The 27,335-nt window shown below is 44.6% G+C and overlaps 2 protein-coding genes across 8 annotated transcripts in view; one reads left to right on the top strand and one right to left on the bottom strand.

The window, feature by feature from the left end:
- Window positions 1-18,602, top strand: part of LIN54 (lin-54 DREAM MuvB core complex component) — a 41,610-nt gene extending 23,008 nt beyond the window's left edge. For 4 of the 7 annotated variants that reach the window (XM_055712688.1, XM_055712673.1, XM_055712677.1 and 1 more), the window contains 11 exons: window positions 2,711-2,856; window positions 4,377-4,535; window positions 6,862-7,078; window positions 7,797-7,870; window positions 8,021-8,218; window positions 10,046-10,137; window positions 11,382-11,453; window positions 13,870-13,972; window positions 14,144-14,281; window positions 15,029-15,231; window positions 15,806-18,602. In XM_055712688.1, coding sequence (XP_055568663.1) covers window positions 2,711-2,856; window positions 4,377-4,535; window positions 6,862-7,078; window positions 7,797-7,870; window positions 8,021-8,218; window positions 10,046-10,137; window positions 11,382-11,453; window positions 13,870-13,972; window positions 14,144-14,281; window positions 15,029-15,231; window positions 15,806-16,007 — 1,604 coding nt within the window. In that variant the 3' untranslated portion in view covers window positions 16,008-18,602. The remainder of the gene's footprint in view (window positions 1-2,710; window positions 2,857-4,376; window positions 4,536-6,861; window positions 7,079-7,796; window positions 7,871-8,020; window positions 8,219-10,045; window positions 10,138-11,381; window positions 11,454-13,869; window positions 13,973-14,143; window positions 14,282-15,028; window positions 15,232-15,805) is intronic. The other 3 variants (XM_027797603.2, XM_055712681.1, XM_055712683.1) reach the window with 3 other exon arrangements.
- Window positions 18,603-21,439: 2,837 nt separating this feature from the next.
- Window positions 21,440-27,176, bottom strand: THAP9 (THAP domain containing 9). Its single transcript, XM_055712663.1, has 5 exons — window positions 26,946-27,176; window positions 26,668-26,863; window positions 26,291-26,570; window positions 25,393-25,543; window positions 21,440-23,881 (listed from the first exon to the last, which is right to left on the bottom strand). Exons 1-5 carry the CDS (start codon window positions 27,089-27,091, stop codon window positions 21,955-21,957), a joined length of 2,700 nt encoding a protein of 899 aa, XP_055568638.1. The 5' UTR covers window positions 27,092-27,176; the 3' UTR covers window positions 21,440-21,954.
- Window positions 27,177-27,335: the final 159 nt, after the last annotated feature.

The following is a 27,335-nucleotide window of genomic DNA, read 5'->3' on the forward strand; positions in this document are numbered from 1 at the left end:
ATTAAAGAAAAAAATTCACAGTGTAAACATTTGTTTATTGTGGCAGTGGGACTGATGTGTCCCTTGCTGAATGCATCATTGCATGTATGCAAGTAACATCCAAGATACGTAAATTACCTGAAAATGATGAATGTAGGAAGCCAGTCATCTTCAGAGCTTTGAAGGGTATCTTCAACTGCTTCCAGATTGACCAACCCAAGTAGGCTTAAAATTTTTTCCACATGTTTAAACAAATTAGTTAAGCCTTTACAGAACTGGGACTTGAGCTGGTTTTAAAAAGAATGCAACAGTGTCCTGTTTTCGAAACTTTGGTAAATACAAGTGAATGGCACAAAACTGAAACATAGTCTTTTCCTTGAGTTGTCAGGCTGCCTGCACCCTGAAGCCTGATTCATGTTTCAGATGAAAGAGGGATTCTCCATCCTACTCCCTAGTTTTAGCTCTTTCTCAAACAGTTCCCTATCATACATACAGACCTGTGAATAAGATTGTTCTACTGTTTATAAATATTTACATTAAGCTGTTCGTGTGTGTTAAAAAAAAAGTAAACAAAAACCACCCAACCTAAAACGATTAAAAACCCCAAAATAAGCCACTTAGAGCTGCATTACATTTTCATCTAGCAATACATGAAAACTGGTAAACAGTAAGGAACCAAAACAAAAATAATACTACCAATAGCATATGTTTAAGTTTGCTGTCTCCAGAATGAAGGGAAAATGTCCAAATCAAAACATACCTACATAATGTTGATAAACGGATATGTTACAAAATAAACAAACTTCCAGTTTTTAAATCAGTATGTTGGAAAATCAAGACTACCTCTCCCTCAGCCTGTGAGAGAATCATCAGTGGGAGGTGAAGATGCATCTCTAATTGAGAGGGAAATCTTTGTAAACATCTGCCTTTCCTCTCACCATCCCAAACAGCCAGTGCAGCTTGCCAGCTTCAAGAGGCTGGCATCATTTTGGGGAAGGTGTAACATTTGAGTGTTGTGTTTTGATGTTTATATATGTCTGTTTATGAATCTGATAAGTATTTTTAATTGCCTGGGAATTTCTGGAAGCTGAGGTGGAAGTTTTAAATTTAAGACTTGTCAATATAAGCAGCCAGATTCTGTTTAGGAAGTTGATGCCAGGGGGCACAGAGGGCATGTAGTGAGAAAGGGAAAGCTGTCACCAGGAAAGAACAAGCTCAAAGCAGTGAATACTGGAGATGATAGAATTCCTACAGACTCACATTTTTCAGGTTGTGTGTGGCTTTAGCAGCTGCTAGCAACTGTCTGTGCTGTTACTTAGACTGTACAAAAGTGAAGGTTATTTTACAGCACGTAGACCTCAGAGGAAGGCAGCTTGCCACGAGGATGCTTTTTCTTGTTAGTTCTACTTGACTTGTCATGCCACTGGTTTGTGCTGGACAGAAAAGTCATGCCTGAGTGTGCGTGTGCGTTTCTTATTTTGATAAATGTAGTACAAGAAAATGAGTGACTGTTGTGGTTTAACCCCTGATGGCAACTAGGCACCACGCAGCTAAAAGTGAGAAAACTCAGTGGTTGAGATAAAGACAGTTTAATAGGTAAAGCAAAAAGGCACGCACACAAGCAAAGCAAAACAAGGAATTCATTCACCGCTTCCCATCTGCAGGCAGGTGCTCAGCCATCTGCAGGAGAGCAGAGCTCCATCATGCATAATGGTTACTTGGGAAGGACAAAACACCGTAACACTGAATGTCCCCCTCTTCCTCCTTCTTCCCCCAGCTTTATAAGCTGAGCATGAGGTTATATAGTATGCAATATCCCTTTGGTCAGTTGGGTTAGCTGTCCCAGCTGCGTCTCCTTCCAAATTCTTGTGCACTTGTACTTTTTTTGCATTTGTACAATTCTTGTACTCACAGGTGGGGTAAGAAGCAGAAAAGGTCTTGGCTCTTCATAAACACTGCTCACCAATAACAAACATAATCAACACTGTTTTCGGCACCAATCCAAAACATAGCCCCTTATTCGCTGCTATGAGGAAAATTAATTCTATTCCAGCCAAAACCAGCACAGTGACAGAGAAGCTACGGCAGAAATGAGTGCAGTAGAGGAAAAGCTCAGTGGTCAAGCACTCTTTAGAAAGAAACTTAGAAGTATGGGCTAAAAAAAACAAACCAAAAAAGTTCTGAAGGCTGATTTCATGATTTGGAGCTGCTGGTTTTGATGTTTAACCTAAAAAACCCACAACTAAGAGTTGATCTTGGACAGACCAAACACCTTTTCCTTGGTCACTGTAACACAGCTCATTTCTGATAGCCGAGGTTTTTAAAAGGAAGTAGCCCCCTGCAGATGCTCAGTTTCTCTCTGTGTTGGCAGCAGCCCAGGGAGTTCCTGGGGAACTGCCAGCTGGCTGGGTGTTTGTGCCCAGCGCATGTGTATTGGAGGACTGCACCCCTCAGGATGCTGTCCTGGCTTCAAGAATTTTCAGCTGAATGTCACAGAAAGCTCAGTGTACATTTCAGCTTTATTAAACCTGAGCAAACTTTTTATTTGCAATAATGCCAATTATTTTCTTCTTTGTTGCTAAATCTAACTTAAAGAATACCAATGTCCTTCCTACCAGGTAATACGCTATCAGAAGTAGGGATCATTTGCACGATATGCAGAGAAAACTTTGCTTTAAAAATTAATGTAAGCAGGGATAACTTGAGTTGATGGTATCTTCCTTGTTTATAGGTAGGGTTCTTTCACAGTCTGCTCCAGGAACACCACCAAAGACAATAACAATCTCTGAGAGTGGAGTCATTGGATCATCTTTGAGTACAACAACACAACAGACACCGAATAAAATAGCTATCTCCCCACTCAAATCCCCTAATAAGGTAAGGACCTGCTTTTGGCTGCAGCCTTCTGTCTCTCCTGCCAGCTGTCTGAATGGAGCTCTCTGTGTCTTTGCTACAAGCTGTTTATGATCCTTCCTCTTCAGTCTCCATTATGCATCACAGTGCTCTGTGGTAATGGCCTAAGCTAGGTTTTTTGCAACTGGTTCCCTTCCTGTGGTTTTAAGTAAATATGCATTACTGCGTTAGTTTCCCATTTCTGCAATTTCTTGCCATTCCCTAAGCATCCATTGCAAGAGCAGCTGTTTTCTCTTAGCCAAGTGCTCAAACTATTTCTTTTAGTGTCTTCACAAGATGTTAACAGGTTGTTTAAGAGGAGACCTTGATGATAATAGATCAGCACTTATTAACCATTGCCTGCTACTGCATAGATAATTTAGTCTTCCTTAACCGCGTCTGCAGTAAATGGCATTTGCAATGGTCCTTGAAAAATACAGAGCTGGAGATTAGCACAGGTAGGCAACAGATAGAAAAGGTAACTCACCCATCGTAAGCTGTGTTATAGATGTCGTGGTGATGCTTCTATTTTAGACTTGATAAAATTGTCTTGAGAAGAGAAATATTGCTGGAGAGATGAAGAGTTGGCATGCAAGATGCATAGCACGTGCAAACTAAGTATCGTGTATAGAAACTGGCATAAGAGTAAAGAGTTCTCTGAGTTTGGCCATGCTTTAGCTATGTAATCTTATAGAAATGGATAGGGGACTCTTGTTTGAGAATTATTAGTGAGGAAAGCAACATGAGGAAGAAGTAAAAAAAATACAAGTCTAGAATCAAAATTAGCATCAAGTAGGGGTAAAAAGGCTCTTAGGGTTACATCTTGAATTTGCCGTAGGTGAGTAATTGTATCTTTTAAAAGCAAATGGTTTAAAAAACTGGAAGTTCTCTTAAAACACAAAGAAGGGAGTTTAGAACAAAAAGTAGAAAACCAGCCTTGGAAAGGGTGTGGCTGTATAGAGTACAGTACTTAAACACTACATTCTGCTGAAATGCAAACAGAAGACTAGACCTCTAAGGGAATCTGGAAAGTAGATTTGAAAATACTGATGTTCTTGTAGTTTGGCTGAATCAGTAGCGTAAGGTGAGATATTTTTTTTCTTCTTTTCCACAGCTCTCCTTTAAAACTTCAGTTTATGATTAAATAGACATAGTACCGATTATAAAGCTGCTATTCAGAAAATCCTTCCTGACAATGCTCAGGCTTCAGCGGGCTAGTTTCCTTAAAAAAAACAAACAAACAATCCAAAACCCAGAAGCTGTGCTAGCTTTCTGCAGGGGCTTTTTGTTGCTGGAAACGAGCAATGCCTTGAAGTTTCTAACATGTCTATGTGCTGTTGTGGCGCAGTTGGACCCATGTGAGTTGTGACTAAATACAGCACTCTTGCTCACAGAAAGAACCCTCTGTACTGGTGGAGAACTGTACTTTCATGAGGAGGGAAATGTATATGTACAGGGTCTTGTATCCTCCACGGAGATTTAAACTGCTTCTTTGTTTTGCCAAGCAGCTAGCAGTGGTGTCAGTGGCCTCCCAGCCTCCCAACTCCCCCCAGAAGACGGTGGGCGTCCCACTGAATGTAGCATTAGGACAGCAGATCCTCACAGTGCAGCAATCAGCACCCTCCTCCCCTGGGAAGGCTATAGTCAACCACACAACCACCCAGGTACAAACTGACTTTCCTTTGTCTTCTAGAGTGTCTCTGTCTCATCGCTTGCGGGAAACTGGGAGTGTTGAACTGCAGATTGGCAGTGGTCAGTCCCAAGGTGTTCTTGTAGTGGTGTTTCCTTGAGAATTGGCAAGAGCATTGCCCCAAGGAGTGTGCGCTGCTTCAGTTGAGAGGCGCAAACTGTTGCAAGCCCTTATGAGGGCACGCTGTTGGAAATCAGCTTTCCAATCTGGAAAGCACCACTTGGTGCAAGTTCTCGTCTCCGTATACTGAATCTCCGAAATCATCTGAAGGGCTCCCCGTGACACGAGGAAATGTTCTTTGGGTGGTTTTATCTCTTCTACCAGTGTTTCTGTGCCACTGACTAGGGCTATTTTCCAGGCGTTTCTGAGGTTTGCAACAGTGGAGTTCATATCCTTGTGGTAGAGGTCTGCATAAGCAAGACACCATGGTCTGAGACCTACAGAGTTAAAAATTATTAATTTCTTGTGTCTCATTTCTAGAAAAATATCAGGGTTTTCCATAATACCTTTGATAAATTGATCTGCGTTAATGAATGACAAGACAAGACTGACCTTGATTACAAACTACAGTTCTTACCTTTTTCCTCTTTTGTAATCTTGGGTGAATCTTCTTCTATCTTAATGTATGTATTCCCATTTTGGTAAACATGAGGGGATGCCTATGAATGTAAATAACCAGAGTGGATATAGCAGGGAGTGGACACAGTTGTATGTATGCCACGACACCAGAGACTTGGACAAATTGTGCCAGTCTCGTCTTCCTGATACAGGTGATAATTGGAATGCTGATATGGGAACATCGACACCAGCACGATCTGAACATATTTTTTTCCCCAGGGTAGAACTGGCAAAATTGTCTTTTTGAAACTGTTGTTAAATGGATAAGTTGCTCTAATGTGAGTACCCTAAGTGACAAAACAAAGATGGCTGTGGGGTATACATGCTGAGTTCTGATCCAGAGCTATCTGGCACAACATAAGGGTTTCACCTGTCTTCACTGGGCTCAATATGCCCTTAGAAGAACTGTCACATGAATTTCAGTTTTTCCAGGTGTTCTTGGATAGCGGCCACTAATTTGTGTGCTAGAGGGAACTTTGCCCATGCTGGTCTCCCTGTGATAACACTTAGGCTGTGACTGCTTGCAGATAGTGCTTATTTTGAATTGCTCTGGGTTGTTGAGGTTTTGGTATTTTAAAAAAATCCTGCAAAAACATCACCTTGTAAAAGACTGGGCTTATATTTCCAGTGAAGTATGTGCAAATTGAGACTTCATTTGTGTAGTTGCTGAAAGCTGGGGAGCTGTGAAAACGCTCTAGTAGGAAGTCACATAATACTATCAACCAAATTTAATACTAAAACTTAATGCCAAGGACAATTATATGCTTAATACTGATACTAAAAGATACTGAGAATAAAAAGCTAAGCTCCAAAAGAAGTTAGATGGAAGGAGAAAAAGGAGGAATAAACCAAGGTTTGAGGTTGTCAGCGAGGCTGGAAAAAGAGGCTGCTATCAAACTGGTAGATTTATGAATGTGTATAAATAAAATAAACACTTGGTTGTTACCAGTTTGTAGTTTGAGAGAAACTGGGAAGATGAAATCTGGCAAATTCCAAATGTACCGTTATTGCAGCTGTGAGGTAGTACAGGTCTACTGAGCTACCTTTCACCTTTTTGCTTTTTTTCTTAACAAATTTGTTTTGCTGTTCTTCATTGTTCTTGCTTCTTTCATTTCTCAGCTTGTGCTCTCTTTCTCATGTCTTCAGTTATCAGTTTTTGGACTCTGTTCCATTTCTTTCTTAAGGGCTGCACAGTGATTTCTGTGTATTGGTTGCAACCTGTCGTAAAAGGACGTATCTGTACACACAGAGATAAATCACACCACAGTCCAGTGTGAACAGTTCTGCAAGTTGCTGCCTTGTGTTTTTATTCGTAGGAATATACCTAGGTTGATTTGTGGCTTGATTTTTGAATACAAACTGAGCAATGTTCTCTGTACTCACCCTGAAGTGTTTTGGCAGACGTATCTGAGGGAGTGGACTGAGTCACCCTACTCATGTAAATATTTGTTTACTCTGTTGTTTGGTGTAGAGCATTCAAAATGGAAGTGAGTTTGCGCTGAGCTGTTGAGAGACATTTAATCCCTTCACATCTGTTTTACTTTTGAAAACAAAAATGGGGATAACTGAGTTGCTTCTCAAAGGATTAAAGAGTTGCTCACTGACAAATTGAGGAATAAACACGCTGATGTTCTTTCTGCCTTTGTACAAGTAACTTCGCACTGTCTGTGTTGGCTTAACAGGCTGTGAAATCAGCAGTGCAGACCATTACTGTAGGAGGAGTGGGTACATCTCAATTTAAGACGATTATTCCCTTGGCAACTGCGCCCAATGTTCAGCAGATTCAGGTACCTGGAAGCAAGTTCCATTATGTCAGACTCGTTACTGCCACAACAGCCAATAGTTCAACCCAATCAGCCAGTCAAAATCCCAGTACGAATACACAGCCTCTTCAACAAGGTAAGTGCTAGTGCTAATGTATTATCTAAAGTAAGTTTTTATGGCTTTTTTCATGTTTGTTTTATAAGGATTAAAGTGAGTATGTAATAGAGATCAATCAAGACTGCCAGATGTACTTGGTGTTGTGGTAGACTCCTGTAAGTTTCATATTCTACTGTTACATCTGGTTTGTATGTGGAAATGCTCCTCTGTATGTGTCAAATTGCAGGCCCAACTACAGAGCATTCTTGGAGCAGTTTAGATTGCTTTTCCCTAGTTTACCAGCTTTGTGAGTGACTTGTGGCAAGTCCCAGATCCTCTGTATGTATATCCTCAGTACAGCCCACAAACACATTGCCAAAATTCCTGCAACATGAAGATCCTTCCACGTAAAATGCTTTAGAAGCACCAGATGTTTCTGTCTATGCTTTCCAGAGCGGTGATGGAATAAAGGATTTCAAACCAAGCTGTGGTTTAAAACCCATGTCCAGAGGAGCTCTGCACCCAAGCTGGCTTTTCAGCCGTTGCTGTGAAATGTATTTGCACAAGAGTGCATGCATCTTTGTTTACAAAGGTGCTCTTCAGACATAAATGTTATGTGCCGTGACTTTGGCCAGTTACTCTCAGCACATAGTTACAGTATTAAGTACCTTTGTGTTACGTGTATGTGAAATTCTGGAGGACTGAACTGTGGACTTTGAATAATGTGTGTTAATGTGATGTTGTTTCTTGATGCTAGCAAAGCCAGTGGTGGTGAACACAACCCCAGTGCGGATGTCTGTTCCCATAGTGCCAGCACAGACTGTGAAACAGGTGAGCTAAATGTAAAATGCATATTCTTGACTTATTTTGGCTGGATGGAAAAAAAGTCCAGTTTCAGCACTGTAATGAAATGTTCTGTTAATAAAAGTGCATTCTGAATCAACAAAACACCAATTTCATAAAGACCTCTTTTGTCTCCAGGTGGTGCCCAAACCGATCAACCCAGCTTCCCAGATAGTTACTACTAGTCAGCCCCAGCAAAGACTTATTATGCCAGCCACTCCACTGCCACAGATCCAGCCCAACCTCACCAACCTCCCACCGGGCACTGTACTGGCACCAGCACCTGGCACAGGAAATGTTGGGTATGCAGTCCTTCCAGCTCAGTATGTCACACAGGTACGGTGTTAACCCAAAGATAAATAAGGAAATAGTGCTGTTGTGGAATGTACTACCCTCTTCTTAAAGGTCTTGCTCCCCAACTGTCGCTTGACATTAAGAGGACAAACAATTTCTTTTAGGGATCCTTGGCAGAATGATGACAGCACTAAACTGTAGTTACGATTAAAGCTTTATTTTCTTAACAGGATTTTGTGATTAGCATAACGTAGAATTTATAACCAGAATAGCACAGCTTTTCTATAAACAGAATCAGGTAGTACCATTTCACAAGTAGCAGTACAAAATCTATGATACAACTTAATTTCTAATCACCTAGACCATCTGCAGATCAGGCCAGATCTTAGTACATGGCTTGTTTTATCAATATAACAATCATAATCTAGACTCAAAAATCATATAAAAGAATACGAGTCCGTCAACCCTTGGAGGAAGCGGATGTCAGTGGAGGCATCCCTGGCCACCAGCGGGCCACAGGTCTCACTCTCCCGCAGCAGTTCTAGTCCAAGTTCCTCACTTAGGACTTGTAACTGCTTGATTTTATAGACAGTGCTTTGTGTGCTTCCCTGTTCTGTGACAGTCATCACCACCACCTGGTTGGCCAGGCGCCTGAGACTTTCATGGCCAGTAAAGAAGGGAGTAACCAGCCTGGTGCCCAGGAATCTTGAGGCCAGTAGTTAAGGGAAGAAGAAATCTGTTTGGTTTCTCTATGTGGTTCATAGGAACTTCAGGGCCTGATAATGAGGAGAAAGGGAACAAATATGTGACCTGCTTGGACACAGAGAATGGCTGCTTGCGTTTTAAGATGGTGTTAGTTATGCTAACCACATTACCAGGGATCAGGAGCAGGTGGTACAAGTCACACCAACCAAGGCCTAGGAATTAGTTTTTTGCTCTTTGCCAAGATCTGACCAACAGTCAGAATGAAAAGGAGAATAAATGAAACCTCCTGCTGAAAGCTGACCAGCCATTCTGTACAAACAAGGATTCCTGTCAGCTAATGGCACTACTGGTACCAACGTAATTTCTTGGTTCCCTTCTAGTTTTGTCACAGCTGCAGTTTGACCCTGAAGACTCTTAGTGTGTTCTTCCAGTCCACTTCCACAAATCTTACCTTAAACTAAATCCATTTGTTGGACCTCTTCTCAGAGGTTTTGTGTTGCGAACACAATCTGTCCTGTTTGACCTGGCCCCACTAGGTCCACATCTTGCTATGTGCCGATCTGTCTTCAGAACCTGTCTCAGCAGGAGAAAAGGGCTGCACATAGATAATATTAAAGAAGGTAGCACAAGACAGTGTCGTTTGGAAGGTTCTTGCAAGTTTTTGGGGGTTTAGCATGAAAAATAAACTGTGGGTCCAGGTATGCAAAGAGGTTGGAATGTAAATCATTTTAATTGCTTTTATTTAATTCCGCAATAAGTGCCTTGTATATATTAAGGAAACTACTGAAGTAATTTGTGCAGGAAGCAATCCTACTTTATTAGGAGCAGGGTTGCTTAGGAAAAGAAGGGGGGAAATGAACATGTTTTTAGGAGCTGGAAGTGTTTGTGGACTGACTACTTCTGTGTGTGATCTTTGTGGTGTTTGTATGGCTGTAGACACTGTAATACAGAACAAAAATATTATCTAAAGAAATGTTTTTATGCTAAGTATGGAGGCAGGAGGTTGCTGCCTGTTCCAAGTTACACAAATGTCTAAAATTGTGCTTTACAAGCACCTTATTCTTATAATAATATCTGAAAAGCTAATTAAAAGACTAGCTACACATCCTCTTGTGTATACTTTAATTTCTTTCATGCTATGCATTAACCTTTTTGTTTTGTTAGCTACAACAATCATCATATGTATCTATAGCAAGCAACACTGGCTTTACAGGGACGTCTAGTATCCAGTCCCAAGCACGGCTACCATTCAATGGGTGAGTGTTTTGCAAAAAAACCCAGAAACATGCATTACAGGCTACTGAATGAGCATCTTCTCTCAGTCCCGTTACCAGGAAGGATGGGAGCAGAGATGCTTGAGTTTGGGGGATTTTTCCAAGAAAATCTGGTATACTGTGGCGTGGTTATTACCTCTGACTAAAGGACATGGATCTGTCTGACAATGGAGCCAGTCTCTTTATCAGAGCTGTGTTTTCCTTTCTGTTTTTCGAACCTGTGTAGCAGGAAGTTGACTTGGAAGCTCCCTGTCGCTCAGTCTTCATTTTGCATCAGCATCTGGGAGCTAAAGGCCTCAACTGTTTCTGAACATTGCTGGAAGGAGGTGCTGGACAATTCAAGAGCTAGATGCTTAGCATCTGCAGACACCCAGCTGAACAGCAAAATGGCACCAAAGCCCAAAATGGATTTTGATAGGAGGCTTTGTTTTTTTCAGTCTTGTATTTTTCCTTGAAGGATGAAAATAACAGCTAACATGTATTACTTTCCCTTTGCCAATCCAGCAGGCTTAGCTGTTCTGCACAGTCCTTTTGTGTTACTGTTTGCTGGAAGCTATAAGCGCCAAGGTGCTTTTTGTTGCTGCAACCTCAACTGACGCAAACGAATCCCAAATCCAGATGCAGCTATTCAAACAAATGGGTTTGATTTAATCTCCCTGGTATTACGTGCAGAAATTGCTGGATTGGGATGGAACAAATCTCATCAAAAGTGATTAGGGACACACAGTCTGAGTTTTAAGAGCAGTTAAAGACTGTCTCTGATATAAAATTTATCTATAAAATGAATACCATGTTTTGGCTTGCTTTTCCATTATTCCATAGCTTTTTTTTTTATTGTTTAATTCCAACTAGAACAAAGGGAAAGGCACAAGCATGTTGTGTGAACCTTGGTTGGATCTAGTCCCCCTGCATGTAGAAGGGTTCTGGAGAAGTTTTCTCTGGTTCCAGTTTTCAGTTACGATCTTTCCTCTAGCTCTAAGTCTCATTTCTACTTCAGCCATGCAGCCAGATGTGCAACAAATAACCCAGCTCTTGCTGGGTTGGAAAGGCACTATATAAAGGCACTCTATATAATACTTGCTTAAACACAGTCAGCCAGAAACCTAATGCAAGGGGAATATAATGATTTTTTTGAAGTTCTTATTATGAGCTATTTACTTGAATTTAAAATAGGAAAAAATGGATAAAAGTGTCTGTGTATGTAAATGCACTTTTTTCCCCCCCAGAATAATTCCTTCGGAATCTGCAAACCGCCCCAGGAAGCCTTGCAATTGTACTAAGTCTCTGTGTTTGAAATTGTAAGTACAGCTTGGGTTTAGTGGGTTTTTTAAGCCTTATTTTTGACATCACAGATTTATGCCAATTATCAGAATAGAATGTTAAGTATATCAGAAAAGTTATGTCTAGATGCTAGTTTAAGGTTGCTGTTGATAATGTTGATAAGGTTGGTGGAGATGTTGCAATGCCTGTGCAATTTTGCGTCTCCTGTGAGCTATGTGGACCCTAACGTTTGATCAATTTCTAACTTTGCAGCCTTGCTGTGTGTTGGAGCCAATTCCACTCAGCAGCTGTAGTTGCATCGTTGTTGCTATAAGTGAAGCAGCATCCCATAGTATCATCAGTGGGCATTTACTATACTTTGATGAAGCACATCAGTAATACCATGCTGTATCAAATACTTCAGAAAAAATTGGCAGTGTGTCTTTTAAATGACTGAATAGGCAAGTGATTCTTCACTGATAGGTCCGAGTCTGTCACCCTCATGAGATATTTTGCTCTTCCATTCAGTGTCTTTGTAAGAATTTGACATAAAAGCATTTTAAGCTGAGGAGATGCTAAGTTTCCTTAACTTGAGGCAAAGTCAGTTTACCAATTTTGGGACAATAACAGGAGGAGATACTGAAATTAATCTGTGGTTCTCTGAGTCGTAGACAGTGGTGTGCTACTCAAAAAGAAAGTGATGCAATAGTATCTAAACCCAAGTTAAGAAGTATATTTAAGCTTTTCAGCTTGGGTTTCTTTTCATGTAATGCACCCCACCTTTATGTGGGGAGGTGTGCCCTGTGCTTCCTAGCCTCAAAATTGTCTGTTGCACAGAAGACATTGGAAATGGGAAGATGTTGTAGATGTTTTTTCAGATGTTTTACAACATACGTGACTGACTTCATAGTGCCAAATATATGTTAGATGCTTAGGATTTTCCACTTGTTTTAGTCATCAGCACCTGAATGCTCTAGAAGTTCTGGGAGAACAATGGCATTGCTGGTGATGCCTTGCACCTTCAGAATGCTGTTTGGAAATGAACGTTTCTTGTAAGTTACTGTAATTGTATCTTTAAGTGGCTAGGCATTGGTGCAGAGCAAATGGCTAATTTGCTCTGGCAAAGGTGCTTTCTCACTAGTAAAACTTTTTCCTGCCTGAAAGGGGAGTTGCTTTTTCCCAAATGAATGTTGAAGGTAAGCATGTAGCCTATTCTACAAAGAAGAGAACTCGGAGTAGTTGTATGCTCACTGATGCTCTGGGCTGATGCTGGCACTCTTTGTTTCGGAAACCAGGACCATTCCACTACTGAATTTCAAACAAGGCAGAAAGGAGAGCTATTACAGGTTGAAAAAGCTTTTCATGTGGTTTTATCCCTGAGACCATTCAGGATGCTAAAAATCACTCAAACGCAGTTCAAGAAGATGAATAGTTATAGTGGACTCCAGGGCAACCCTTATCTAGTTCTTGTAGTGTTACCCAGGGCAAGCCCCAGGAAGCCAGTTGTGCAAGGGGTTTGGGCTCCTTAAAGATGAACGTATGGTCCCAGCAGGTTTTGAAAAGCAGCTGAAGAGGATCCGCAGTTTCTATCAGCTATAGCTAGAGGTGGTACTGGAAGCATTGAAGCATGGCAGTTTGTTGTGGCCCAGAGCCATGTTTGAGCTGGGGCTGAATGTGGTGCTTCCACATATCAGACCGATGGGATGGTGAGATCATGTTTTTGGTGAGAGGTAGCAGAGGTACATAAGAGGCCTGGCAATGTGATTGGCTTTTCGCGTCAATATTTTGGTTTTTATCCACATACTTGTCCCTTTAAAAAGTTTCTGATAACCACAGCTTTATCCTCATTCAGGTCCTTTCCCTCATTACCTGTGCTTCAAAGCCTATGAGGTGTACCACTCCTTACTCCTTTTCTGTTCTTCCATCCCTGCTTTGGTGAACTCTGCCTCAGTTCACAGCTGCAAACAGTTTATGGGCAAAACTAACAAAAAAAGACTCGTTATGTTAGTCGGTTTGCCTGTTGATTGGCAGTCCAATCGCCTGCCTTTTGTTTCAGCTGTATGAGAGCTCCTGAAGGCCGGCTTGAACTGGCAGGGCTAGGAACTGGCTGCAAGATGGGCTGCAGCAGGATGGCCCTTAATATGTGGGTCAGCCACCCAGGAGTCACCCTAGAAAAAAGCCTCATTAGCTTTTCTTGCTTCTGTGGGGACCTGTGCTACGTCAACATCAGCTCAGACAAACTCTTGAGCTATACCTGTGTCTTTAGACAGCAACTAGACCTGCACTGGAGGATTTAGGCTTTGCAAGGAGGCTGATACCACTTGTACGTGTGGAGTTGAACATAGGGTGGCCCTTACCCTGATTGGTACATAGGTGTATCACCAGGCTAGGAACTTCTGTTAATGACAATGTAATAGACATGTTTACAAATGCCTTCTGCATCTTCTGTTTCAGGTATTGTGATTGTTTTGCAAATGGTGAATTCTGCAATAACTGCAACTGTACAAATTGTTATAACAACCTGGACCATGAAAATGATAGGCAAAAAGCAATAAAGGTGAGGGATGAAAGCCATTTAGCTTGCATGTTCTGAAGCTGCGGCATGGGACAGAGTGGGTATATAATGCCCTGATCTCCTCCCACATGTGCAAGGCTTAAGTTCTTTTATTGCACCTTTAAATTCTGCTCCCCACATGCAGTGACTGACCCTTTGGGTCTGTGTTGACAGGCTTGCCTTGACAGAAACCCTGAAGCCTTCAAGCCCAAAATAGGAAAAGGAAAGGAAGGAGAATCGGATCGAAGACACAGCAAAGGGTGTAACTGTAAACGCTCGGGATGTCTCAAAAACTACTGTGAATGTTATGAGGTATGAAACATTATCTCTTCTTAAAGATACTGCCTTTTTCCCTTTAGTGCTGTGACTTTTCCGACTTGCTTTGTCTCTTTGTATTGCTATAATGTTTTCTCTTCTATTCTTTTCTATTGCTATGATTCTTTCTCTTATTCCAGCAGTTTGCACATAGAAAGACATGTATATGGCAAAATTGATCACTTATGTTATATAAGTTTAAGTTTAAACTTATGTTTAAACTTATGTATATTTTATATATGTATAAACATAAATTTATTTTAAATGTAGCAACTTTGAACTCAGGCTTGGATTTGTCCTTTACTGAACAGCAGTATTTCCTAAAGAAATCTACTGCACCAGGTCCATTGGAGGATTTGAAACAGCACCCCACAGGTGCTCTGGGATAGAACATGTCTGTGACAGACAAAAGCAAAAGCTGTTGTTGCATCAGCTAACTGGTCTGTGCATGCAGAAACAGTGGCAGACTGACCTTTCTCATAGCTCGACCACCTAAATTCCACTGGAAAATGTAGGTTGTTGAAGAAGGGGATGAGTGGGAAACCACTGGTTTGCATTTGATTCAAGTATGCATTCTGGGAAGGCATCTCAGTTTGAGGTGAGAATTTAGAGAGGAAACAGCTACTTGGGGGTTTCTTCTAGTGGCTAATTGATAAGAGATTAAAGATCTTCTTTTCGTTGTGGCTTGCCATAAAGAGAGTCAAGGGTGCAATGGGTTTCTCATGTTTTGTTTGTTCCTTTCAGGCAAAAATCATGTGTTCTTCCATATGCAAATGCATTGGCTGTAAAAATTTTGAAGAAAGCCCAGAGCGAAAGACATTGATGCATTTAGCAGATGCTGCAGAAGTTAGGGTCCAGCAGCAGACAGCTGCAAAGACCAAGCTATCTTCCCAGATCTCAGATCTGCTGACAAGGCCAACACCAGCACTCAGCAGCGGTGGTGGGAAGTAAGTTAATGCAGCACCCTGTTTCATTTGCTTCTAATGTATTTTTTCTGATGTACGTGACCGGTATGTCCCTGTCATTTTTGAATGTTATCTGTGTAAGCTATAGAAGCAGGAGCACACAGGTGAATGGAGCTTTTTGTTGACACAGCCGTGCTTTCTGTGGAACCTAGGGTATGCCAAGCTTAACTGCGTTCAAGCGTGTAACTAAGTGTTGTCTTCTTGTGGTTGCACATATGCTCGCAGAAAACATGGAAGTACGAGTGTCACAATTACTGACAATGTAATTCTTGAGCTACCCTTATAGTAAAAGCTGGAGAATTGTTATATGTACCTGGGCATTTCAAAGCCTATTTCAAAATCTACATCAATAGAGGCAAGCACCAAAGCACAGTGGCCCACCAGTTCATTTGACTGTAACTCTGGTTTATTCACTCCCTGTTAGCTGTCTAAAGGCTCTTGGAAGCAGTGAGACAGATGAAATCTCATCAGTCCTCGTACTAAACAGTTGCCCAGCCACGGAGTTAGGTGCGTTTTGTGTTTTTGCTGAGAGCGAGTGGATCTTTCTTTGTTTCAGGCTGCCCTTTACATTTGTAACCAAGGAGGTAGCTGACGCAACCTGCGAATGCCTTCTCGCACAGGCAGAGCAAGCGGAGAAGATGGGCAAGTCAAAAGCTGCAGCAGAGCGCATGATACTGGAGGAGTTTGGACGCTGTTTGATGAGAGTTATTAACTCTGCAGGGAAGTCCAAAAGTGACCCTTGTGCCATGAACTGCTGACTCGTGCACATGAGCCATAATGAGGCGGACTGAACAGAACACTTAAGGCACAGGGACACTTTGGCATAGAGGATTTAATAATATTTGTTAATTTGGTGCTTGTTGTAAATTGACATGCGTAAGATTGAAACAAGAAAATCTTTTATAACAAGATGTAGAGCCTTTTAAATCTTAGCTAAATCCTCTTCTACTTAAGACAATGCCTAAAGGTCAATTCTTCTTCCTGATGTACAGCTTTTACCTTGGATTTCTAAATAATTACATGTGTTCTCCCCTTTCCCCCAGAATAATTGCCTGGGGCATATATAAATTATTATAATATATATTATTTACAGTGTATGAAGTTGCATCTCTTTGTGCATACAGGAAAACACAGCTGTCAACAGCCAAGCAACTTTTGGCAAACAGGTCCGTAATAAGGAGGTACCAGTGTATCCAAGATAGTTCTGAAAGGAAGTGTATAAAAATGAGCATCTAAATGGAAGGTAGTACTTGTGTTTAGGAAATGACACAGCATGTTTATGTAGTGCACAGAGCACTGTGAAATACACAGGTGATAATACAAAGGAGCTGCTTGCAGATTCTCATTGGAGCAGGGCCCAAGAAACTTAAGAGGCAAAAGGAATTAATGGGAATTTTTTTAATAGGAACATGGCTGAAAGCTGAGATGTTTCTTAAGATGGAGCTTGAAGGCTAAGACAGACAGTGGCCTGTTCTCAGAAGTGAAGAAGAGCAGCCACGCCACAATGCCGGACTGTTTGCCCAGTGTTCAGTGTTACCTAAGCTCTTGCTTAGGGGAAGCCTGGTTTTTCAGAGGTCTGCAGCAGCCTGGTCCCTCACTGGAGGTAGGGCTGTGCAGTCCACTGTGTTTTCTAGGATTGAGCTGTAACTCTGGAAGAGTGTTAAGTCTGAGAAGCTGAGGCCATGGGAGGCAGTGGAACCACAGTTGTTTTAATGAGGATTTGAAACAATCTGCATCTGAATCGACTTGCAAACACAGGTAGGGATCATGTTCAGCCTGGCCGTGGGTCTTCAGGATGCTGCTTCTCTGTTGGCAATTTACTTGGGGTGTAAGGTTTTTTTTAGTGTTGTCTAGAATGACTGTGAGAGCTGTGACCAGAGAGGATGCTAGCACAGAATCAGGATTGCTACCAAAACAGAGGCATGGATCATTTTACACACAGCAAGGGGGGCAAGGGGAATCAACTATAGCTGTGTACAGACTAGGGCAGGGGACTTTTTCAGTATTTGTTACAGGCAATCTCAGAATACATTTTTTGATAGTGGAACACATTTGCAGAATTAACCCGGTAGGTTACTTACCTACCATGAATATCCATAACCATGTTTAATCACAGGCATTTTTATTAAACAGTGCAACCTGAACTAGCTAGGTTTTTCCAAAAAGGATTTTGTATTCCTTGTGTAAAACTTAATACAGAGAAATGTATTCTGGAGCTCTTCCTCCAGGTTTTCTAGCAGGGCCAGGCCGGGGAAAGGTAGGGGCTAGGCAAACCAGCAACAGAGCCAAGTGCCTCCATGCGTGATGGCAGTGGGATGGGAGGATGCTTCCACTTCTGTCTTCGCCCCACGGTCCTGCGCACTGAGCAGAAGGCCCTTTCTCTTCCACCCTTCTCTGTTGCCTCCTCTAAATGCCTCAGGGGCAGAAGGGCCTGGGAGGTGGCCAGCGGTGCTGGCGGGTCCATCGAGTGGTCATTGCAGGTTAAGTTTTGACCTGCCAGTCACCCTCTGAAGGGCCCTGTCTGCTATTAACATCTCCCTGAGCATAAATAGCAAGTGTGTTTTTGCAGACCTCTGAAATGGGAATCCACCTCTTGTGTAAGTAAATGCCATATTTTTTCTTTTTTTTTTTTTTCATAATTAGGACTTGGATTTACTAAAAAAAAAATCAGTGCAGTAACTTTACATGTAGATAGTGCGGATATTCAGTTTACTTCTAGTGACCTAATATAGTATGTCCAGTAAGATTTGTATAAATGTAAATTAGTGTAAGTGAATAAAGTAATACCTATTTACGGTATTTTTCTGATTGCAATATGCCTTCTTTTGTTTAGACTTCAATCCGTGTTAATTTTGTAAATATTCCATGTCTTACTCTAAATTGCACCTTTTGTGATGTGTATTTATATACAGTGTGCAAAAACACTTGTGAGATTTAGATTACAGTTGTAATTATGTATGATGATATTGCTTGAGAATATTTTGCTTGTAAAGACTTTGAAGGTGCAATCAAATGCTCTTAGTTCTTCTATTTTGTTTTGAACAAGCTTTCTCAAACATTAAGCTTGGATTCCCCTCTCCCTGGTGTAGAATGTGTGAATTGGTTTTTGTACTTCCTTAGCCATTTGCATCAAACTGCTGGACAAGACTTACAGTCAAGTTCATTCAGTTACATAAAAATAATTGGGAATGGGGCAAGGGTTCATTTTCTAGTTCTGTTTACATCTGAAAGTAGAAAAATTAAATTTATATTTACTAGACCTATTCAAAGAATACACTTTTCTATATTGTACAAATAAACAGTCAGATAAATCACAAAGAAAAATAAACATTTATACTATTCTGTAAATACGATTTTTCTGCACGCCTTTCCTTCAGCACTGACAAATATACACAGAAGATTCTCACTGAAATATCAAAATAAATCCATTAGCACTAGGCCCACTTCTGATGCAAGTACGGGCTGGCATTTTCAGTACGAGATGGAATCCTACCAGAGAGAAACCCGTGGTTACTGGGTACTGTCATACATAACAATTCCTGGCACACTGTGACATGGCCAGAATGTGTCAACCAAGCCAACACCAGGTAGTTGAGCCCACATGATGATTTCTCAAATTCTTTTAAACTCTTTAATGAGAGAGCATAGGGTTTTTTCAGTGTGCACTGGCTGGACAAGCGTTAGGCTTGGACTGAGCAGAAAGATGTGCAAGGCCATTCTGCAGCGCTCTTGGAAGACAGCAGGGTACTACACAGGGCTTGTTGAAGCCCGGCAAAGCTTTGTCGAGAGCCTTAAGACTGCTTGTTAGCGGGGTGCAACGCACCATTTTCTTGTGGCATTTGTGTCTTACTGTGTCTCTGTTGGGGGGGAGGTTTGTGAGCAGCTCTTGCAAAGCCATATTACCCAGTTGCATTCCAGAATACAAGTCATTAAGAGAGCTTGTGGTTTGTTTCTGCAAAGTAAAACCTGGGTTTATTTTTGTGCATCTGATTTCTGTGCTCAGTTTTTTTAGCAGCTTGGTAAAGGCAATATACAATCGATGCTCAGGGAGCCTTAGGAGTGTTGTTGGGATGTTGAGTGAACAGAAGATGTAACTGGACTGAGCTTTTCCCCCTGTAGTGCACCAACCACTGCAAGAGGAAACTGTCTGTTACCTTGGGCTGTTGTAAAGGACCAAGAGAAGGAATGAGGTGTCAGAGTGACTTACGGATGGGTTTGTATGGACCTAATGGGGGGCATGGCGGTGGCAAAAGTGAGAGTGTTACAGAGAGAGTGAATGTCTGACAGAGGAGTTGCTGGGAAGAGAATGCAGTGTTCAAAAGACACTGTGGAAAAGGGAGTGGTGCAGAAAATCACTCTGTTGCATTTGTGGAGTTAGGAATGCTGAAAAATTCCACTGAAACCTGACAGTTCCTGCGGTGCGAGTACAGCCAGCAGTATCTGTGGTAGGCAAACAGCAGGTCTGTATTCTTGGAAAATAATGGCAATTGGTACAGGGTTCCTGCAACAACTGTCAAGCATTCTTACAATACTGTATAGCTTTGTTAATTAGGTAATTGCCACACTTCTTTCTTATAATGTGCTTTTGTTCAAACATTATCCTACCAAGCCCTGTAAAACTTCCGCAACATCTCTTGAAAACCTCTGTCATCAATATTTCAGTGAATTACAAAAGGATGTGTGAACTGTGGTGGTCATGAGTACAGGCAGGTCAGCCATGGCAATGCACAGAGGCTGACATCAGCCTGTATGCTTAGTGGTTTCTAGCTCAGTTCACCCATCAGCAGCAACTGCAGAAAACCCACGAGAAATTCAGAGGTGGGGGAGCTCTGTGCACAGCACACCTACTATATTCACAACTTCACCGCAGCAGCCAGGAGCTCATGCACATCTTCATGCAAGAGCTTCTTGTTTGGGAGGAGGCTCAGTATGAATCAAGCAAGACAGGCTGCCTCAGATGTAAACAGAAGTGGCAACAGGCTTATGTTCAGCTGAAAAAAATGCACAGCAAGGAAATGCCTGTTCCCTGGGGCTCAGCTCATACTGGGGCTCGAAGGTTTAGGCAATGCAAATGTTAAAACATTACGTGAGTGCAAACAATCTACCACTGGGATTTCGGCAGCATTTTGTCAGTGGTCCTAAAGATCTTATATGGGAGGGAAGCGGTTCCTGCAGAGTCTCTTGTAGGTGGAATGGCTCCATGGCAGCAACAGCTTCAACATGGGTTTTTTCATAGGTAACTGGACTGTGAAAACATCTATAGAGATTCTTGGTTTGCTACTCCCACCAGAGAACATACGAAGTTCTGCGGTGCTGCTGCTCTCAAAGCAGAGCCTGAAGAATTGAGTGCTTGAGCGCAGCACCTCTGCACCCGCCATGAGTGAGTAGGATTAAAGGGAGGAGGAAGAACCCAAACCAACCAGGGACGGTTTTGTCAAGTCACTAGTAGGCAGAATGGCACGTTGAATATTATTCCTGCCCTGGCACACAGTACATCATTTTTCATCCCATCTCCAACATGCAGCTCAAAAGTAACTTGAACAGCCAGAGTTATGTGGGAAATAGTTGCCTTGCATCTCTATGGATGCAAGTGCTGTTCTGCGTGGCAAAGGGAAGCCATTTAGCAGCAGTTACGGCAAACTCTCTATTCCAGGTAAAGCACTGCATACCAAGGCAGCTTCCTTGCCACAGCAATGAACTGACTGAAGAAGCCTGTCCTGCTTGGTGGCATTATATCTATGACTCAAGTCACCAGTGGAAACAGCATCTGAAGCTGAAACTGCCTTATGGCCTGTGCTGCAGGACACACAACAGCTCTGGGAGGACAGGGCCATGTGGCACAGTGGAGCGGGTGACCTGATGGGGCCATGTAATAGGACCTGAAACACACACCCTGCTGCAGCACACCCATATGCTGCTGCCTGGGGCTCCTGCCCAGAGAAGAGGGTGTCAGTGCCCCTGGGTACTGCTGGGCACAACAGTCTTGTCACAGTCTCAGCACTGCCCTCTCACCTCTGTGGAGAACAGCCTCTTTGCTGAGCATTCACTACCTCACTTGTAAAACATGGGGCTTTAAGGGATACAGTTTGATATCACAGTGCCCCTTCCAGGGGATTCAGGCTTAAGCAGCTTGTTTAGCTGTTTGATGAGACACGTAGGAGTAGAGATCAGAGCTTGTGTACAACTTGAGTGCCATTTTCTTTTCATGTCTTTATTTTCCTTTTAAAGTAAAAGCTCTGCAGGCTTTCTTGCCTCCAGCTTTTTTAAAGAAGATCTGCTTTGGTGAAATCAAAGTGCCAGCACACATGATCTCACCAACAGTGTGGAATACGCGTCAATTTTCTCCCCAAAAGAGTGCTTACAGCACTAAGCCACCCAGCACCTCTGCCACTTTGCCAAACACCTTGAGGAGCCATTGCTCATTGTGAACTGCCACGCAAATCTTGTGAAACATGCAGCTGCTTTGCAGGATTGCTAAATGGAACACAGGATCAGATGAACTTCCTTGCTTTGCTCAGCCAAACTCTGATCAGATGGTTAGTGGTGGCACAACACACCACCGCTTATCAACATCAGTTTTGCTGGGCAAATCGTGGGAAGATTTCCTCACATGTGTTGCCTGGACCTGGCCATCACCAAGCCTCAGTGGGGGACAGGCATCCTTGGAACAGCAGTGAGTACTTGTGACCCCATGTGGGTCTGGCTTCAGTGAGAGCCACCCAGCAGTGGTGATGGAAACAAATGTTTTCCCTTCAGTCTGTGCCCTCCACGATGGTATTTCAAGTTCAGGTGTTTGGCACAGTTTATTCTGATGTTTAAATAACATCGTGTTATTTCCTTTACTAGGATTGTGTAGTGATTGTTGATGCACAACTCCCCATCAAATAAATGGTTCATGAGAGTAGGGAAGAGGGAACTTTCTCCCAGAAGCTCCTGCAAGACTTTCTCTTCTAGAGACAAGCACCATAGCTTAGTGGTTTTGTTGCCGTCTCCTACTTCGCCATACCGGTTCAGGACTCGTTCCAAAATGTTTGTTATGTGGTACACACTTGCTGAGGGCAGACTCACTCCACCTAACTTTTTTATGTAAAGCACTGACCCGCATCCTGGCCTGCTGTCATCTGACTCAAAGAGGGAAGCAAGACAAGCCTCGCATTGCAAGTCAGAGGCTAATTGCTCAGCAACAAAGCCTGCGATGCAGGTGATGCTCTGTGCGTGCAGCGATAGGTCTGTCAGTGCATTACTCAGTGCAGAGCCATGCAAAAGAAGGCCTGCACAATAGGGGTACTCCTTTGTCAGTGTCTTCCCATGAGCTGGGTTATACTGAGCACGAATGCTGCCAAGGGTCAGATCTCTCCTGCGAGACAAGGATATGTCCAAGGAGCTTGTATTGCCTGCGCCGCTGCTGCGTGACAAGCCTGGTGCCAGGCTGCAGCTGGCCAGCAGTCTGTGGTAAGCGGCCTGGAACACAGTGCAGGTGGGGCTGCTGCCGCAGGCTTGCCGGAGGGCCCTGAGAAACAGCTCCAGTGGGTCAAGGCTGAAGGCACAGGCCAGGAGGTGGTGGGAAGGAGTGCCTTCTGGACATATGTAGTTGGTGTAAAGCCACTGGAGGCTTTCAGCATTGAGCAATAAACTCAGAAGACCTAGTCTGCGTTTGCTTTTAATAATGTATTTCCCCATAGAGTCTGTTAAAGTGGTGAAGGAGCTCTTGGCCTCATTAAAGAGGTGGCTTATTTTGGTGTAATCTACAGCTAGCAAAGGCCTTTCAAGTCCCCTTCTACAGGGACCTCTACCATGAAACACGTCGCACAGACGGCTCATCAAACGCACAAACTTGACGGTACCGCTGCAGTTCTGGAATGAGGCTAGGCCCAGCTTCTGGAGGTGTTCCAGTGCATCAGCAACACCCTCACTGAACAACAGGGTAGCAAGGTTGACCTTCAGGTGGTAACTCTCCTTGCTCCCCAGTCTACATGACTTGGGACTGCATGGCTCTAACACCCTGTGCTCCTGCAAAGCTGCCAGCTCCACCACATGCTGCCACCACACGGTGTCACTGAGCCACTCTATCTTCTGGAAGCACTGCAGAGCATTCCTTATTAGCTGCAGCACATGGCAAATGTCAAAGAAGTACGTGATGCTGTGACCCGAGTCTGGCGGATGTTGGAAAGTGCACTGAATCCTTTCGGGATCTATCCTGATCCCCAGAGCTCTGGCAGTCTCAGCACCACGAGCGGTGGCACCTGACGTCACAGCCAACACCATGATGCCAATGTTGTTCAGCTTACTGATGGTCTGACGAAGCAGCTGAGCAAGTAAGTGGCCAGTCGTGCTGTTCACAAAGAAGTAGCCAAGTGGAGCCATCCAGGGACTCAAGGTGCCGACTGCCATGAGGATTATCGCTTCTGAGGCCAGCGGCGCTTCATCAGCATCAAGGATGCCTGCTCCCAAGTCAACAAAGCCTGTCAGGCGCTGCGTCTGTGGGTCCCACTCCTGCTGCTTCTGCAGGGACATGTCTTGTACCATCAGGGTGCAGTAGCGGTAGGCCCGTTCCCCACTCTCCACCTTTTCCTCAAGGCAGAGAAAAATGTCATTGCTGAAGCCTGCAGTAGCCTCATTAGTAGACAGCCAACTGGAGGGGTGAGGAGAGGAAAAACAGGATGTGATTAGGCAATCTGAGAAAACTGAAGCAACAGTCAGCACCTTTTACCTCTTAGGAGATATGGTCGGCCATGCAGGGCAGGCAAAGGCACAGAGTATAAAGCAAGCAGCCCTGCCTTTCCTAATGCATACTCTGAGTTTCTTTTCTCACACCCTATGGGAAGCCAAATGAAAGTACTGACCATCGAGGGAAATAACAAAGCAGTTTCTTGCCTCTCCAACGTATAGGAAATCGGGACAACAGAAAAAAAAAATTAAACCAAATACAGAAGTACAAATCAGGGTATGCAGGGGGTCAGCAACACCAGGCTGCTCTCCTTCCCAGCTGGCTTTCTCCACGCTGTACATCGTACTCCAGTTTGGAAGATGGGAAAGCCTTGGCAGCCTGTGTGGAATGCTACTCCCTTTAATATGCTCCATCCACTAGCTCCTGGCACCCCTTCAAGCAGATTATTTGGAAGATACTGTGTGAAACCCCCACAGGCTGGCATGGACGTCTGTTATCTGTCGGGCATCCTCCAATTGCACTACAGGAATCTGAGATTCAAAACCTGTAGGGGGAGAGTTTCTTCAGCTTTTGTTTTGTGTGCTGTTACAACTGCACTCCTTGTTAATGGGTCTGATAGCAGTTCAGGTATTAAATTCTGAGCCTACGTAACTACTTGCCGTGAGTTACGCAAAGGAGTTATGATACAGAAGAATCTCCCTTCTGTAACTTTGAAACAGACACTTGTCAAGATTCACTAACTTCCCAGAGTCCTTGTGGGGCAAGGTGAGAAAAAACAAAGCTCTAGTCTAATTGCTTTATGCAGTCCTTCGCTTTCTCATGCCCTCTTCTTGACCACTCCCTTTTCCAGAAAACAGTCCCAAAGTTTTCCATGTTTAGTCCTATTGGTTTTCATTTCCTCTGCTGACACTTAATCCTGCCCATCTCTCCTCACCTGGTTTAGGCTGTTGGTGAAGTACTGCAGCGGCTCCCTTTACACTGCCTCCTGCTGCTGCTTTTTAGATGACCTTACTCGTATTTGCCCTTCCTTCCACTGTTCGGCTTGTCCAACCCCTCTCACAAGCCTGCACTGCACATCACAGGTCAAAAGCATGTGCCAATGCAGTAAAGCACCTGTTTTTTTGAATTCCTCCTTCCTCCGCAGTGAACAGTAAACACATATAGGCCCTACAGCAGCTGAGGCCCTGAAATGTAGCTTTTCTTCACACATACTCATCTGGGAATACTCAGCAAACTCCACACTCCAAAATCGTTGGTGTGAGTAATGTGATAATCTCATGCTGTGACCCACATACCAACTCTCTGAGACGAGGTGTATCAATGTTTATTGACATTTGCTTCCTACTCTGCTTCTGTTACTTAAAGCAGAGGAAAAACTACTACCGCTGAATGTTTTCAGGACAGATCTGTTACGCATATTTGCTATACGAGTACCTGGCAATACACTCAGAATGAATGAATGAATAAAAACTTGCTTGGTCAGGCTGTGAGGATGAGGGAAGGGAAGAATCTTCTGCAGATAATCATAGGCCTTAACATGGTAGAGGTGGAGAATACAAGCGAATTGCCTCATTTCTGGTGAGTATTCTGTCATGTGCCTCCAGCTGTGTAACTCACAAGGCAGATCTGGTTAAAAAACCACAACAAAACAAAACAAAACAAACAAACCAAGAGCTTGTCAGCTTTAGAGAAGCAAATAAATCAGCTGGTAAGTTAACACAGGGATGTAAAATACAAACTGCACAATATAAAGCAATGGGGCAGCCTCTGGAATCGCTCGGTCCTGAAGCCTGACATGAAGAGCAGGGCTCAGCAATGCTGTCACTGTGCATCACTTCTTCCCAGAGAGAGGAATGGCTAGGGAGCATGTGGCCCACGCTCAGGCCAAGTCCCCAGCACGTCCTTCCCCTCTTTTCCCACCTAATACCACTCCCCAGTTTTGAGTAAAGGCTGTATCTTACAGGTGGGTGCTGCTGCTTCAGAGTGAGTGCAGGGAAGCCGTTAGCGGCCGACGGCAATTTGAAATGGCTTCTTCAGGCTCTGTTACTGGCACTGACAGAGCCCATGTCCGGACAGCACAGACAAGGGGGTTTTCCCATTCACAGACACCCTGGGGCCACCGGCCAGGTCTCATCTAACAGCCCTGGCGCCAGGTCCGACCCCAGCCTCGAGCAACTGCATTTTTCGGGAGATTTTAACACCTTGCAGCATTGGCGGTTGCATTCCAGACATAAAAACGGCAAAGCCTTTGCGCTACAGTTTCCCAACGGCTGCGGATAACCGATGCCAGAAAATTACAGGACTGCATGAAACCCGCGGCGAGGGAACGGGGACCCCGCGACGCCGGGCCCCAGCAAACGCCCCCAGCGGTACCTGCAACCAGGGCCTGCAGCAAACTCACGGTTTCCTCGGGAAGCTGCTGGGTATCGACCAGCTCCATCAGGATGCTGGCCACCCTTGCGGGCTGCTGCGCGGCGGGGCGGCTCCCGGCCGCGGGGGGAGGCTTCTGCGGGGGGGCCGGGGCCGGCCGCGCCTCCGCGCCCGCTGCGCGCTGCCCCGCCGCGGTGTAGCTGTGGTCCTCGGCGGCGGGGGTGAGGCCCGCCTGCCTCAGGGCTCGGGCGGGGGGGCTCCGCCGGCCGGCGCCCCGCGGCTCCTGGCGGGGGAAGGAGAGGGGCGGTGAGCGCCTAGCGGGGCCAGCACAGCTTGCTAGCGGGGGAAGGAGAGGGGAGGGCGGCCGGCAGCGCACGCACCGGGCGGGGGAAGCGGGAGGGCACGGCCCCCCGCCTCAGCTTGCGCCGCATCCCGTAGCGCTCGAAGTCGGCCTCGGTGAAGTGCCGCGAGCAGAGCATGGCGCTGGGGCCCGGCCGCCAGGCCTGGCGGCTCCGCGGGTCCACGCGGTTCACGGCGCGGATCCACTCACGGCGCTGCGCGGCGTCCACCGGGAACCTACGGGGGAGGGGAGAGAGGGAGCCGCTCGCCCCGCCCGGGCGGGACGCGGGGTGCCGCCACGGGGGACGGCCGCACTCACTGGTGGAAGGAGATGCCGCGCTCCCGGCTCCGCCCGTTGTCGCGGGTGGTGCAGCCCAGCGCCGAGCAGCTCCGCGTCATGGCTGCCCCCCAGCACCGCCGCGCCGCGCCGGCACGACCGGCCCGGCACGGAACGCGATGGCCCATTGGCTGACACCGCCTGCCCGTCTAGCTTTCTCCTTCCCAATTGGCTCGCAAGCCGCGACAGCTCCGCCTCCGCGTCGGAAGACGCTTCTCCATTGGCGGGCGGCCGCTGCGGGCCGCCTCCTAGCGGTGTTGCAGTTCCGCCTCCTAGCGGTGTTGCAGTTCCGCCTCGGTCTGATGTAAGCAGGGAAAGCGGACGGTAGGAATGGGAAGAGAACGGAGCCAACCGGTAGTGGTGGTGGAGGGA

This window comes from Falco cherrug, chromosome 1, assembly GCF_023634085.1.
Source record: "Falco cherrug isolate bFalChe1 chromosome 1, bFalChe1.pri, whole genome shotgun sequence".
Classification (NCBI taxonomy): Eukaryota; Metazoa; Chordata; class Aves; order Falconiformes; family Falconidae; genus Falco; species Falco cherrug.